Here is a 14,239-nt window from a genome sequence, read left to right on the forward strand (position 1 = left end):
ATTTATCCAAGGGATACAGGTGTGCTGTTTTGAAGGGACATATGCACCCCAGTGTTTATAGCAGCACTATCAACAATAGCCAGAGTAGGGAAAGAGCCCAAATGTCCATTGATGGATGAATGGATAAAGAAGATGTGGTGTGTGTGTGTGTGTGTGTGTGTGTGTGTGTGTGTGTGTGTTTGTGTATACACACACAATGGAGTATTACTTGGCAATCAAAAAGAATGAAATCTTGCTATTTGCAACTACGTGGATGGAATTGGAGGGTATTACGCAAAGTGAAATTAGTCAGAGAAAGACAAAAATCATATGACTTCACTCATATGAGGATTTTAAGTGACAAAACAGATGAACATAAGGGAAGGGAAACAAAAATAATATAAAAACAGGGAGAGGGATGAAACAGAAGAGACTCTTAAATATGGAAAACAAACAGAGCCTTACTGGAGGGGGTGTGGGAGGGGAGATGGGCTAAATGGGTAAGGGGCACTAAGGAATCTACTCCTGAAATCATTGTTGCACTATATGCTAATTTGGATATAAATTTAAAAAAAAATAAAACAAATCTAGCACACAGAAAAGGGGGGGGGGTGCCTGGGTGGCTCAGTCAAGTGTCCAACTCTTGATCTCAGCTCAGGTCTTGCTCTCAGGGTCATGAGTTGAAGCCCCACATTGGGCTCTGCACTGGGCATGAAACCTACTTAAGAAAAAAATAAAATAGGGGCACCTAGGTGGCTCAGTCAGTTAGGTGGCTGACTTCAGCTCAGGTCATGATCTCCCGGTCCATGGGTTCGAGCCCCGCACTGGGCTCTGTACTGACAGCTCAAAGCCTGGAGCCTGCTTCCGATTCTGTGTCTCCCTCTCTCTCTGCCCCTCCCCTGCTTGCAGTCTGCCTCTCTGTCTCTCAAAAATAAATAAAAACATTTAAAAAATAAAATAGGAAAATTTTACTGTATACAAGTTAAATCCCAATAAAGCTGATGTAAATGTAAAAATTCCCCTCGTGTCCCTTCTATTTTTGTTGTCATTCATTTATACGTATGCATATTCATAAGCATACATAATCAAATATGTTGTTGGTGATTTTTTTAAATGTTTATTTCTTTATTTTGAGAGAGAGGGAGAGAGAGAATCCCAAGCAGGCTCCACACTGTCAGCACAGAGCCTAGTGCGGGGCTGGATCCCACTAACCACGAGATCATGACCTGAGCCAAAATCGAGTTGGATGCTTAATTGACTAAGCCACCCAGGTGCCCATGGTATTGTTATTTTTAACAAACTGTTACCTGTGGCTTAATTAAGAATTTTAAAAGTTTTAGGGTGTCTGGATGGCTCAGTCGGTTAAGCGTCTAACTCTTGATTTTGGCTCAAGTCATGATCCCACAGTTTGTGGAATCAAGCCCTACTTCGGGCTCTATGCAGACAGTGTGGAGCCTGCTTGAGATTCTCCCTCCCTGTCTCTGCCTCTCCCCTGCTTGTGTGTGCTCGCTATAAATAAATAAATAAACAAATAAACAAACAAACAAACAAAAAATTTTAGAAAAAGAATTTTAAAAGTTTTGATTTTTTTGTTTTTTCAACTTCCACTTATTTTTTTCTCCCTTGTTCTTCATTTTATATAGATCTGAGTTTCTGACTGATATAATTATCCTTCTTGTAAGGCCTTGCAAATGTTAAAGAGAAGTTCTGTAGAGAAGGAACTGGCAATAAATTCCCTCAATTTCTGTTTGTCTGAGAAAGTCTTATTTCACCTTCACTTTTGAAGGATAATGTTGCAGAGTACAGAATTCTAGCTAGGTTGGTGGGTTTTTTCCTCTCAACATTTTAAACATTTCACTCTACTCTCGCATGGCTCCTTTTTTTTTCTTTCTTTTTTTTCTTTTCTTAAGTTTCTTTATTTATTTTGAGAGAGAGGTGTGGGGAAGCAGAGAGAGAGAGGAAAGATAGAATCCCAAGCAGACTCCGTGCTGTCAGTGCAGAGCCCAGTGTAGGGCTCCATCTCACAAACCTGAGAGCCCCACACTGGGCTCCATCTCACAGACTGTGAGATCATGACCTGAGCTGAAACCAGCAGTCAGATGCTTAACTGACTGAGCCACCCAGGTGCCCCCCTGCGTTGTTTCTTAAGATGAGTTTGATGTAATTCTTTCTTTGTTCCTCTATAGATAATGTGGCTTTTTCCCTTTGGCTTCTTTTAGAATTTTTTTCTTTATCTTTGGTTTTCCATATTTTGGAAATCTCATGCCTTAGTTGTAAATTTTGTGTGTGTATGTGTGTGTGTGTGTGTGTTTCCTGTTCAGTGATCTCTTACCTTCCCAAATCTGTGGTTTCGTGTCTGGCATTAATTTGGGGGAAATTCCCGGTCGTTAGTGTTTCAAATGATTTTTCTGTGCCTTCCTGTCTTTTCTTTTTGGAATTCCAATTATACATATTTTACACCTTTTGTAGTTGTCCCACAGTTCCTGGATATTGTATTCTGTTTCCCTGCCCAGTGCTTTTTCTCTTTACTTTCCAGTTTTGGCAGTTTTGCTGAGCTATCCTCACACTCAGAGATTCTTTCTTCATCTGTGTCCAGTCTCCTGATGAGCCCATCAAAGGCATTCTTCTTTCCATTACAGAGGTTTTGACTTGTAGCATTTCTTTTTCATTTTCTTAGAATTTCCATTTCTGCTTACATTGCCCATCTGTTCTTACATGCTGTCTGTTTTATCCATTAGAGCCCTTAGTATCTTAATCATGGTTGTTTTAAATTCCTGGTCTCATAACTCCCACGTTCTTGCCATATGTGGTTCTGATGCTTGCTCTGTGTCTTCAAACTGTTTTTTGCCTTTTAGTATGTTTTGTTAGTTTTCTTAATAGAAACACATAATATACTGCGTAAAAGGAACTGCTGTAAATAGACCTTTAGTAATGTGGTGGGTGAGGTGTGGAGAGAGGGGAGATATTCTGTAGTGTGCATAGATCAGTCTTTTAGTGGGCCTGTCCCTCTGGATTGTGAACTTCACACTTGCTTCTCAGTCCCTCCTTACTCTCTTCCCCTCCATCCTGGTGGGACGGGATGGCTAGAGTAGGCTGGAGTTGGATGATGCCATTCCTGTATGTCAGTTAGGCTCTGATAATACCTTAACGGTTAAGATCTGGTTAACTAGTTGCTCTTGCGGGCAGGCCTCGTTAAGAACAGGATGCTCTAGAGGATTACTCCTTTTCCCTTTTCCCTGCTGGAAGCACAGAGAATTTTTCTCCCATATTCACTGTGAGAACCTGGTCAAGCTCTTGGATGTAAAATTGATAAAAGTTTTGGGGTCCTGATGACAGAGTCCTCCTGGGTTTTTTCTCTCTCAGACCTGTCCCTGCTGAGTCTCCAGCAATTTGTCAGCTGCAGTTCAGTTTCCCTACCTCAGCACTGATTCCCATGGAGGTTTTGCTCCGGGATTTTTGTTCTGGTGAGTTGTGATTCTTTGTATTCACCTGTTGGTTTCTCTAATTTTAGAGTCAGTGGTTTCCCCTGTGAATAGTTGCTTCTGTGATGGATATAGGAAGAGTTAATTTTTTAGTTGGTTCAGCCTTTTACTTAAACAGTGTGGCAACTTCCAGCTTCTTAACATGTTGGACTAGAAACTAGAAGTCTCCCTGTATATTTTTATCTGTTTATTAATCTTAACTGAGTTGTAGGAGTTCCTTATATAATGTTGAATACAAGTCTTTTATAGGATGTATTTTGCAAATATTTCCTCCCAGTCTGTGGTCTGCCTTTTTATTTTTATAACCATGTTTTTTAAAATATTTTTTTCAACGTTTATTTATTTTTGGGACATAGACAGAGCATGAACGGGGGAGGGGCAGAGAGAGAGGGAGACACAGAATCGGAGACAGGCTCCAGGCTCTGAGCCATCAGCCCAGAGCCTGACGCGGGGCTCGAACTCACGGACCGCGAGATCGTGACCTGGCTGAAGTCGGACGCTTAACCGACTGCACCACCCAGGTGCCCCTATAACCATGTTTTTTGAAGAGCAAGCCTTGGGTACCTTTGTTTAATCACCTGCTCATAGGGCACTCCTGGGTGGCTCAGTCAGTTAAGCATCTAACTTTAGCTCAGGTCATGATCTCGCGGTTTGTGAGTTCGAGCCCTGCATCAGGCTCTGTGCTGACAGCTTGGAGCCTGGATCTTGCTTTGGATTCTGAGTCTCCTTCTCTCTCTGCCTCTCCCCTGCTCTCTCTCTGTCTTGCAAAAATAAATAAAATGTTAAAAAAAAAAAAATTTTTTTTTTAAATCACCTGATCATATAAGCGAGTCTGTTTCTGGACTGTATTCCATTGTCTTGATCTGTATGTCTATATTTATGCCATTACCATATTGTCTTGATTATCGGAGCTTTATACTAAGTCTTGAATTCAGGTGGTGTAAGCCCTCCAGTTTTGTTCTTTTCCAAAAAAAATTGTTTTGGATATTTGAATTCTTTTCTCTTTTTTTTAAAGAAAAAACTTTTTTAAAGTTTTTTCATTTATTTACTTTGAGAGAGAGTGCATGAGCATATACCAGGGAGGGACGGAGAGGAGGGGTAGAGAATCCCAAGCAGGCTCTGCTGTCAGCACAGAGCCTGATGCAGTGCTCAATCCCATGAAACATGAGATCACGACCTGAAAACTATGATTCTCTTACTGTTTTCTAGTCTAATTAGTTATTACAGCCTGAGACCATATTTTGTATTATTCTAATCCTTTAAAAGTGTTCTAAGACTTGTGGGTCCTGGCTGGCTCAGTCAGTAAGGCTGTGGCTTTTGATCCCAGGGTTGTAAGTTTGAACCCCATGTTGCATGAAGAGATAGATTACTTAAAAATAAAATCTTTTTTTACAAAAGTGTCTCCAGCCTCTCTGTACTTTTAAGATTTTCTCTATCTCTGATTTTCAGTAATTTAAATATTTTTTTAATATTTATTTACTTTTGAGAGAAAGAGGGAGAGAGAGTGTGTATGTGTGTGAGTAGGGGAAGGGCAGAGAGAGAGAGGGAGACATAGAATCCAAAGCAGGCTCCAGGCTCTGAGCTGTCTGCAAAGAGCCCAACTCAGGGCTCGAACTCATGAACCGTGAGATCATGACCTGAGCCAAAGTCCGTCGCTTAACAGACCGAGCCACCCAGGCTCCCCTGATTTTCAGTGATTTAATTGTGAGGTACCCTGATAGCATTTTCCTTATGTTTCTTTGTGGGGTTCATTAGACTTTGTGTGTGTAGACTTATAATTTTTTTCAATTTTGGAAAAAATTGGCCCATTTTTCAAATATTTTTTGTCTCTTCTTCCCTTTTCTGAAATGCCACTTATGTGTATTGCTTGATACTGTCCCACAGGTCATAGGTGCTATGTGTATTTTTTTTCCCCATGTGCTTTATTTTGGGTAGTTTCTGTTGGTATGTATTCAGGTTCACAGGTCATTTGCAGAATCTCATATGTTGTTAATCCTGTCCAGTGAAATTTTAATTCTAGGTATCATAATTTTCATGTCTAGAAGTTCCATTTGGTTGGTTTTGATATCTTCCTTTATACTCCGTACTATGTCCATGTTTTGTCTTGGAGCATATTTCTAAGAGCTGTTTTAATGTCATCATCTGCTAACTTCATCATCTCTCATTTCTTGATCTGTTTCTAATAATTGATTTTTTTTTTATCCTGGTTGTAAGTCATTTTCCTGCCCCCCCCCCCCCTTTTTTTCCTGCCTGTTTTAATGTCTGGTCATTTTTGGTTGGATGCTACATATTGCAAATCTTATGTTTTGGGGTGCTGCATTTCATTGTGTTCCTTTAAAGAGTGTAGGATTTTGTTCTGATGTTTACTTAAGTTATCTGTGATCACTTTGGTCCTTTTGAGTCTTGCTTTTAATTTTAAGCTTCATTAGGGTAAAGATAGAATAACCTCTAGCCCCATTACAAAGCAGCATCCTTTCTAGGACTCTACCAGATGCCCCTTTATTAACAAGGGTTTTTTGCTTTGGCCAGTAGAACTACAAACTAGTCCAGCTCTGTCTGGACTCTAGGAATTGTTCAGCTGACTGCTTTCTGGGAATTCTTTCCCTAGCCTCACAGAGTTCCACCTCACACACATGCAGATCATTATTCTGCAGAATATTCCAGGGAACTCTTCTGCAGATGGCCATAATTCTCTATGCACCTCCTTCCTTTCTTGTATTTTGCCCTTCAGATTCTTACTGTGTGGGCTTCTGAAATCCATCTCTCCCTCATTAATTCAGCAAGATTATTGGGGTCTGTTTGCATGACCTTTCCCTGCATTGCTGCTTGGAAAATTTCCTTCAGGCAGTAAGCTCTGGCAATTATGGGGCTCACCTCATCTGTCTGAGATCATAGGTCTTCACTGTAGTTGTCCAATGTCTGAAAAACAATTGTTACATATATTTTGTCAAGTTTCCTAGTTGCTTGTGATGGAAAGCATAGTAGTTAATCCTTCATAGGCTAAATTCTATTCTTTTACCTTTTAACCAGTTCACTCCATCTTCTCCCCACTCCTTCTTCTAGATTTGTATTTACTATAGAAGAAATTGACTTCATGTTCTTTTGAAACACTAATATAATATCCTTTAATTATTTGCAGGTTAAGCCATCTCAAAATACAGGTTCATGCCAGATTTTATAATTTCTGTTAAAATGGTATAGGTGGTGTTTTGGAGAGGCTAAGTGGGTTTTGTTTTTTGGGGTTTTTTTTTTTTTGTTTTTTTTTTTTTGTTTTTGCTTTGGGCTTGTTTTCATTTGTTAGGTTTGTTTTTTTCCTAAATACATGATGTATAATTTTTGTTATTGTCACTTGGAACTTAGAATTTTTTACGTCTGTTCTCATTTTGTTCGCTTGAGAAATACTTAATTAAAAAATGTAACCATATGAAACAGTGTTTTACTTCTGCTTTTTTTTTTCCCCCTAGGTGGTACAGCTGTATGCTGGGGAAAAAATGCAGCTTGGCTCCTCTAAAGGAAGAACTTCGCATACAAGGGGTAAGGCTTTATCATTGCTGTTCTGGTGTGTCTACTTGTGATGGCAGAGTGTAGAATTTGCTTTTATACTTTAAAACTCTAAATTTGTTTTTTTGTTTGTTTATTTTTGAATTTTGTAATTCTGGGGCTAAAAGAGGCTTTTTATAAATTATTTTTATAAGGCCTTCTTTGACAATTATAACAGAGGAAAGATGGGGAAAACAGGATGAGAGCTCCCAGAAATGAAAAAAACCTGGTGCCATCTGCCACCGACGCCACATCGGATTCCTTTGTAATTACAGAAACTGAAGTCTACATAAGTTAAGGGGCTTGTTCTGGGTCACATGCCTAGTTATCAAAGATCAGCTATAACTAGAATGGTCTTCAATCAAGTGTGGTTCCCTTTATGGTACAATCCACATGAGTTCAGACCCTTGCTTCTGTTTTGAAAAGCAGGTGGCCAATTAATACTGCCCCCTGACTTCTCTCCCAGTTTATGAAGTTTTGGCACAAGTAAGCATGAGCCAGGTGAGTTTTCAGAGAAGGGGGTCAGATGTGTGGTCAGTGGCAGAAACCAAGGTTCTGATTTCTGGTTTCTCTCTGACATTGTACTCATCCTGTTTTCCCTATCACACCTTTTCTTTGTTAAAATTGTAACAGCTGCAAAGTAATTTCATTTTTTTCCCATAAAATCCGATAGATAAAAGGGAGACTACATAGCTGTATCTAGCCAGGCTTTGGTGGCTCTCTTTCCTTAAAAAAGAAAGAAAAGATAACAACAACAACAACAAAAATATTTGAATCATTTACCAGTGGTTTTCTGAAGGAGCTGTGTTATTTTGGGTGTTTTGTATATTTGGACCTTCAAGCCAGAACTGTAAATTCTCTATAATGTTTTAGGAGAGGAAAACATCCACAACTTTGTTGAGAGATAATTTATTCATTGATTGTTAGATAACTGTGCATAACTGGGGATAGTAGTGTTTGTTAACTGATAAAAAGAAAAACCAACACATAATTAACATGAGGCAGGAGCCAAAAACATATTGGTAGAATGACTTCAGTTTGATGAGATGACATGTTTCTTGGTTTCAGGTTCCTAAAGTCACCTACACTGAATTCTGTCAAGGCCGGACAATGAGATGGGCTTTAGCTTGGAGTTTTTATGATGATGTTACAGTGCCCGTAAGTAGAGACTTTGTTATAGCTTTTTCAAATGCCAGCACATGGTGGGTTTCAGTAGGTCATAAATAAATCTGTACTGTCTTGTTTCCCTCAAGTTTGCCCTAGATGCTTATGTCAGAATGGGAAGTGTTACAAAATAAGGCACAGTCCTATAAGGCTGACTGGTGACCATGGAGCCTTTCTCTGTGGGTTTGGGCAGCACCGTGAATCTTGTTTAGCAAATATAAATGAATTAGAAATGCGTCTTTTGGGAATTAAAAATTTAGATCATATAACCTGTAGAAATACCTTGCAGGTATAATTATTCTGTTGGCTATTCCTTTAGAATTGAAATTGAAGTCTGTTTATTTTTCTTTATTATTGATATGCTTTCTTTCATAGGGTAGCTGTCTCTTGGGGTTATGGGTGAACACAGAAATTGCCATTTTGTGTTGCAGGCTTTTGATGTGTAACACTTAGGGATTATTCCAGTAAAGGGTTCTGTCTTAGCTTTAAGATTACCACTAGAATATTGATCAGTTTTGAAGCTGGGTATAGGTTATTATCCTAGTCTCTCTACTTTGCATATGCCTAAGCTTGAACATTTTCTGGAATAGAACGTTTTAACAAATGATTTGTTCCACAAATTTCTCTGTCCTTTGTGCTATTATATGTAAAGGAAAAATACTTCTGAAGTGGTTAGACTGAGTAATTTTTCTGGGCTGTACTGAGAGGTGATAATAGGAAAGCATCTGTTCTCACATTTCCTTCACAAGAGTGATCAGCCTTGTCACCTGGAGTCTCCTGTCTTAAGTTTATGCACACATTGCTGGGCACTGTGCCCCTTCTTCCCGTAGTAATTATGGAGGCCTAGTACCTGGTCCTTCAGGTCTGTGATCCCCTATCCATACAATAGGCTTATTATGGGTGCTCCTTTCCGAAAGTCTTGATTGCTCTTGGTCTTTCAAGTCTTAAATGTTGCTGTGTCTGTGAGCCTCTTCCCCTTCTCTCCTAGGACAGAGGAGTACAGGGGACAATTTGCAGATGTTTCTGTATACATGGGCTCAGATTTAAAACTGAGCCTGTCCTCCATGTACTCTGCTACTAGGTGTGCTGCTGGGTTGAAATAAGTGTCCCAGTCAAGTTTGAATGGCCTATCCTGTGGAAGCCTATGCCTCCCTCTGTACAATGCAATATAGAGAGACTAGAGGTTAGTGTTTGAAATGTTCACTGTTTTGTTTTTGTTTAAGTTTATTTATTTTGAGAGAGAGAGAGAGAGAGAGAGCGCGCACACACACGCGCGCACAAGCTAGGGAGGGGCGGAGAGAGAGAGGGAGAAAGAATCCCAAGTAGGCTCTGAGCTGCTCAGAGAAATCAAGAGTCAGACACTTAACTGAGCCACCTAGGTGCCCCCGAAATGTTCACTGTTTATTATTATTTATTTTCTAATGTTTATGTTTGAGAGAGAGAGAGCACATGTGCGCATGAGTGGAGGAGGGGCAGAGAGAGAGGGAGACAGAGAATTGGAAGCAGGCCCCAGGCTCTGAGCTGTTAGCACAGAGCTTGACGTGGGGCTCAAACTCACAAACTGTAAGATCATGACCTGAGCTGAAATCAGATGCTTAACCAACTGAGCCACCCAGGCGCCCCAAAATGTTCACTATTTAAAAAGATGTTTCTGGGTTTTTGTTTTTGTTTTTTTATTTTCCTGACAGATTATTCTTTCTGTCATTTTCTAGGATATTGGGGCTTTCACACCAAATGGTTAAAATTATTAGTAATGCCCTAGATTGTCCCTGCACAGACACTGGGTTATCCCTGTGCAGATATTAACAGTTACAGGAAGGTGGAACTGTATCTGTTTCCAAATGATTTCTCTTTAACCTGCTTCCCACATTTGTTGGCACCACAGGTGGAAGAGCTTATAATGGGCTCTGGGCACATTCCATGCCATCTCAGAACCCAGAGTCCCCTTTGCCCTCTTGGATTAGTAGCTGTCTCAGATGAAAATATCAAAGGGCACTATGTTTCTGTGTTAGCAAAATCAGCTTATTTTGAAAAGGATCCTTCTCCCTCCCTGTCTTTTAGGCCATCCTTGAGCTCTGTTCATAGCTTCAACCATCAAAGAATGCCTTTTGCAAAGGGCCTCGGGTTCTCCCATACCAGGATACTCCTCCCACCCCACCGCTCTCCTCAACCCAAAGCTGTTAATAACATGTTCCCAAGTGTTCCATTAGGTGCACTTAAACCACTACAGGGAAAATGGCAATTTCTGATTTGCAGTAACCCAGCAACAGTTTCTTAGCACTGGTGCCCTTGATCAGCAACTGCTTTCCCAGGGGTGGTTCCAGGGCACTGGCAAGGTTTTCAGTGAGCTGTCCTCTTGGTTCTCCTTTCATCTACCTGGACCTCTTCCCACCTCTTGCATTTTGAAATGCTCACCTGGCTTTCTCCCTCTTGCTCCTGTTAGGGGTGGGTAGGTAGGAGGATGCTGCTTTCGATGAGGAGAGGAAGCCAAGGACTAGAGCTAGTTAAGTAGAAATATTGACCTACTTCCCCACCCCACCCCCACTCCTGCCTTTTTAGGGTAAATGTGCAAGTTACTATGGCAACTTCTATTTTCACTTATCTCGGGCCCACTAACTCGTTGCTGTTGGTGCTGAATGCTAAAAAAAATTCTGATTCAAGTGCCTACACTAAGTCCATTGCTCTTAGCTGGATTTATTTTAGCAACAAAAGGATGAGTCCTGGTGTTGATAGAATTTTTGTACAATCATTCCTGACTGATGATGTATATAAGGAAGCATATTGTGAGGACTGTTCTTTACGGATTTAACAAGCCACTTAGAATGCCTCTTTGTCCCAGCTTCTCGTCTAATTGCTCAAGATGTTATTTTAGCTTTGCTTTGCTTTCAGAAGTTTAACACTTGTCAAAACAAGAAGGACAAATAGTGTGGCCCTAGCAAGTTGTGCACTCTTAGTTATGACCATTGCCCTGGAATTCTGGTTAAAAAAAAAATTATCCCTCTGCATTCAAGACATTTCTTTCCTGTCTAAGGAAGCAAAGCTAGAAGGCTTTTGGAAAGCAGATGGAGGGAAGGGGTCAAATTAATCGGTAACCTTGTTAGTGTCACAGCTGGGGTCTCCTGACAGTGCTCTCTTTACTACTGCATAGGTTTGCAAACTGGTTCTAGATAGGTTAGGGATTCTGTGTAGGGTGCCACAGGGAGATGACAGCTGGGGCAGGTGTCAGGTTGGAACTTCAGGCTTTGCTGTCATTTTAACCAGAGATGATCTGATTACATCAATATTACTTATTGACTTTATTTCTTGAAGAGATTCTGCTATTCAATGGCTTGAAAACCAGCACTGTACCAGGCTATACAGCAGGCTGTAAAACAGATGCGATTAAGGAACTGAGCTTTTGAGCAAAATCAGAGCTAAGGACCCTTTGCTTAGTTACTTATCTTATTAAGTATGATCTTCATTGTGATAACACCAAAGAAAGAAGACACCATTTTCTATCCTTATGGTGATTAGTTTTATGGGAGGGAAACGCACACACAGCATTGCTACAGAATTATGTCTGAGTAAGTGCTGAAATGAATGGTCAGGAGTTAGGGAGCTCCTAAAATGAAAGCAGTTCCGGCTGGCTAGTCAGAGCTGACTTCATGGAGGAGTTGTTATGTGAATCATCACACATGTTCTGTCATTTTATTTAAACTTAACAAGTGAAGTATTGTCCCCACTTGCTAGATGAGGAAATTGGGAGCTCTAAAAAGTCAGCCTAATCCTCAACCATGCTAACATAATTATTCATTTGTTTTGACCCACAATTCACCACAACAGTCTCAGGATTAACATCATCAACAAAATGACTTGTGAAAATAACTATTTTGTCGTTTTTTCATTTCTTTTGTCCGTGGGGACTGTCTCGTGATAGATTTTAAAGTCATTTGGAATGTTTCCTCTTTGCGGGTTTATGCCACCAAGCCCATTCATTTCATTTCTTAGGGATTCCTTTTTGTGTGTTAATTTTGTAATTGTGAAAAATACATGATTTCAAAATCAAATCTCATATATATACACACACACACACACACACACACACACACTTAGTAATCTAGCTTGTCTTGTGTCTTTGAAACCTCACTGCTGCATGGGTCGCTATTTACACAGTTTTATAATTTATCCTTCCATTGTTTGTTTTTTTAGAGTAAGGAAATACAGATGTAGGGTTAAAACCACCCCTACTTGGGATACCTGGTTGGCTCAGTTGGTAGAGCATGCGACTCTTGATCTTGTGTTTGTGAGTTTGAGCCCCACAGTGGGTGTAGAAATTACTTAAAAATAAAATCATTTTTTTTTAAAAAAGAGTCACATGTTCTACCTACTCAGCCAGCCAGGCACCCCAATTTCAGGACATTTTAAACAGTAACCTGTCAGATTAAGATAGCAATAGAAATGCCCACTGAACTGTTAATAGGAAAGCTGCACTCTTGGACAACAAAATATTCAGTCCACTTCATGGCAGCAGAGCTGATACACATTTAAATAAGGCATAGTTGGTGAGGTAATCTGGCTGTCCTTCCCAGCACACCTCCTGTCTGTATTCTAGTCAGGCGTCAGTGTTGGCCCCTTGGCTCTGTTTCTCCAGATAATGATAGTCTGTGCAGAATAATAGCTCACAGGCATTCTGCTGGTTTCTGGAGGACTTAGGGCAGCAGCCATTCAGAGCGCAGCAGAACAGCAAAGCCTCCACTGCAGTGGCCGAGAGCAAGAAGAGCCCTCCTTTCCCCTCAGGACCGGTCTGGAGCTTGTTCTGTCAAAACGAGGAGGCTGTGGCTACCTGCGCAGCACATCTCTAGTGAATGACTCCCTTCTTTTCCTGCAGATACTGGGGAGAACTTAATGGTTTCCTGTAGCCTGTGGCTTCTTTGACACAGTTTTTGCCTTAGCCATAGTTAACAACAGAGCTTTGGCAGCATAGCAGATGCTACATGGATTTGTGTCACGTTACACCTCATTTGAAAGTCTCTTGACTGATTGCACCACTGAGATGTAGAAATGAAAGTAAGAGTGAGGATTTAAGAAATTTATCTACAGCCCTGTTAGGTAAAGCATATTTTAAAATTTAAGAACTGTTTTTAGGGGCACCTGGGTGGCTCAGTGGGTTGGGCACCGACTTCGGCTCAGGTCATGATCTCACGGTTTGTGAGTTTGAGCCCCGCATCAGGCTCTGTGCTGACAGCTTGGAGGCTGGAGCCTGTTTCAGAATCTGTGTTCCCTCTCTCTCTCTCTCTCTGCCCCTCTCCCACTCATACTCTGTCTGTCTCTCTCTCTCTCTCTCTCTCTCTCTCTCTCTCTCAAAAATAAATAAACATTAAAAAAAAATTTTTTTAAAAAAACTGTTTTTGTTCAGGGGCGCCTGGGTGGTTCAGTCAGTTAAGGTTCCAACTTTGGCTCAGGTCATGATCACAGTTCATGGGCTCGAGCCCCGTGTCGGGCTCTGTGCTGACAGCTAGGAGCCTGGAGCCTGCTTCAGATTCTGTCTCCCTCTCCTTCTGCCCATCACCCGCTCATGCTCTGTCTCTGTCTCTCAAAAATAATAAACATTAAAAAAGAACTGTTTTTCTATTTATATTTTCAATCCAATGTATTCTTTTTAAAAAAATTTTTTCTTTTACATTTATTTTTTTTTATTTTTTAATTTTTTTTGAGAGACAGAGACAGAGCACAAGTGGGGGAGGGGCAGAGAGAGAGAAGGAGACACAGAATCCCAAGCAGGCTCCAGGCTCCAAGCTGACAGCACAGAGCCCGACGTGGGGCTTGAACTCACAAACCGTGAGCTCATGACCTGAGCCGAAGTCTCAACCCAACCCACTGAGCCACCCAGGTGCCCCTCAATCTAATGTATTCTTAAATGCTGCAACAAAATAACATTCGAGGTCCCACCCCCTGTTGATTGTTATTCATTAAATCCTTGCAATTCAAAAAATACAAAACTAGTATCCCCTATGGAGTTTACAGTTCCTCACCAAACTTCTTTCACATTGTCCTTTCAGCTGGGGACTATAGTAGTATATTTTCTAATGCAAAAT

At 40.7% G+C, this 14,239-nt stretch overlaps 1 protein-coding gene across 3 annotated transcripts in view; it reads left to right on the forward strand.

The window, feature by feature from the left end:
* The window catches only part of METTL16 (methyltransferase 16, N6-methyladenosine), an 80,810-nt gene that overhangs the window by 51,100 nt on the left and 15,471 nt on the right, over positions 1-14,239 (forward strand). For all 3 annotated transcript variants that reach the window (XM_003996410.6, XM_045044002.1, XM_019817345.3), the window contains 2 exons: positions 6,926-6,995; positions 8,070-8,159. In XM_003996410.6, coding sequence (XP_003996459.1) covers positions 6,926-6,995; positions 8,070-8,159 — 160 coding nt within the window. The remainder of the gene's footprint in view (positions 1-6,925; positions 6,996-8,069; positions 8,160-14,239) is intronic.

Source organism: Felis catus, chromosome E1 (assembly GCF_018350175.1).
Source record: "Felis catus isolate Fca126 chromosome E1, F.catus_Fca126_mat1.0, whole genome shotgun sequence".
Taxonomy (NCBI): Eukaryota; Metazoa; Chordata; class Mammalia; order Carnivora; family Felidae; genus Felis; species Felis catus.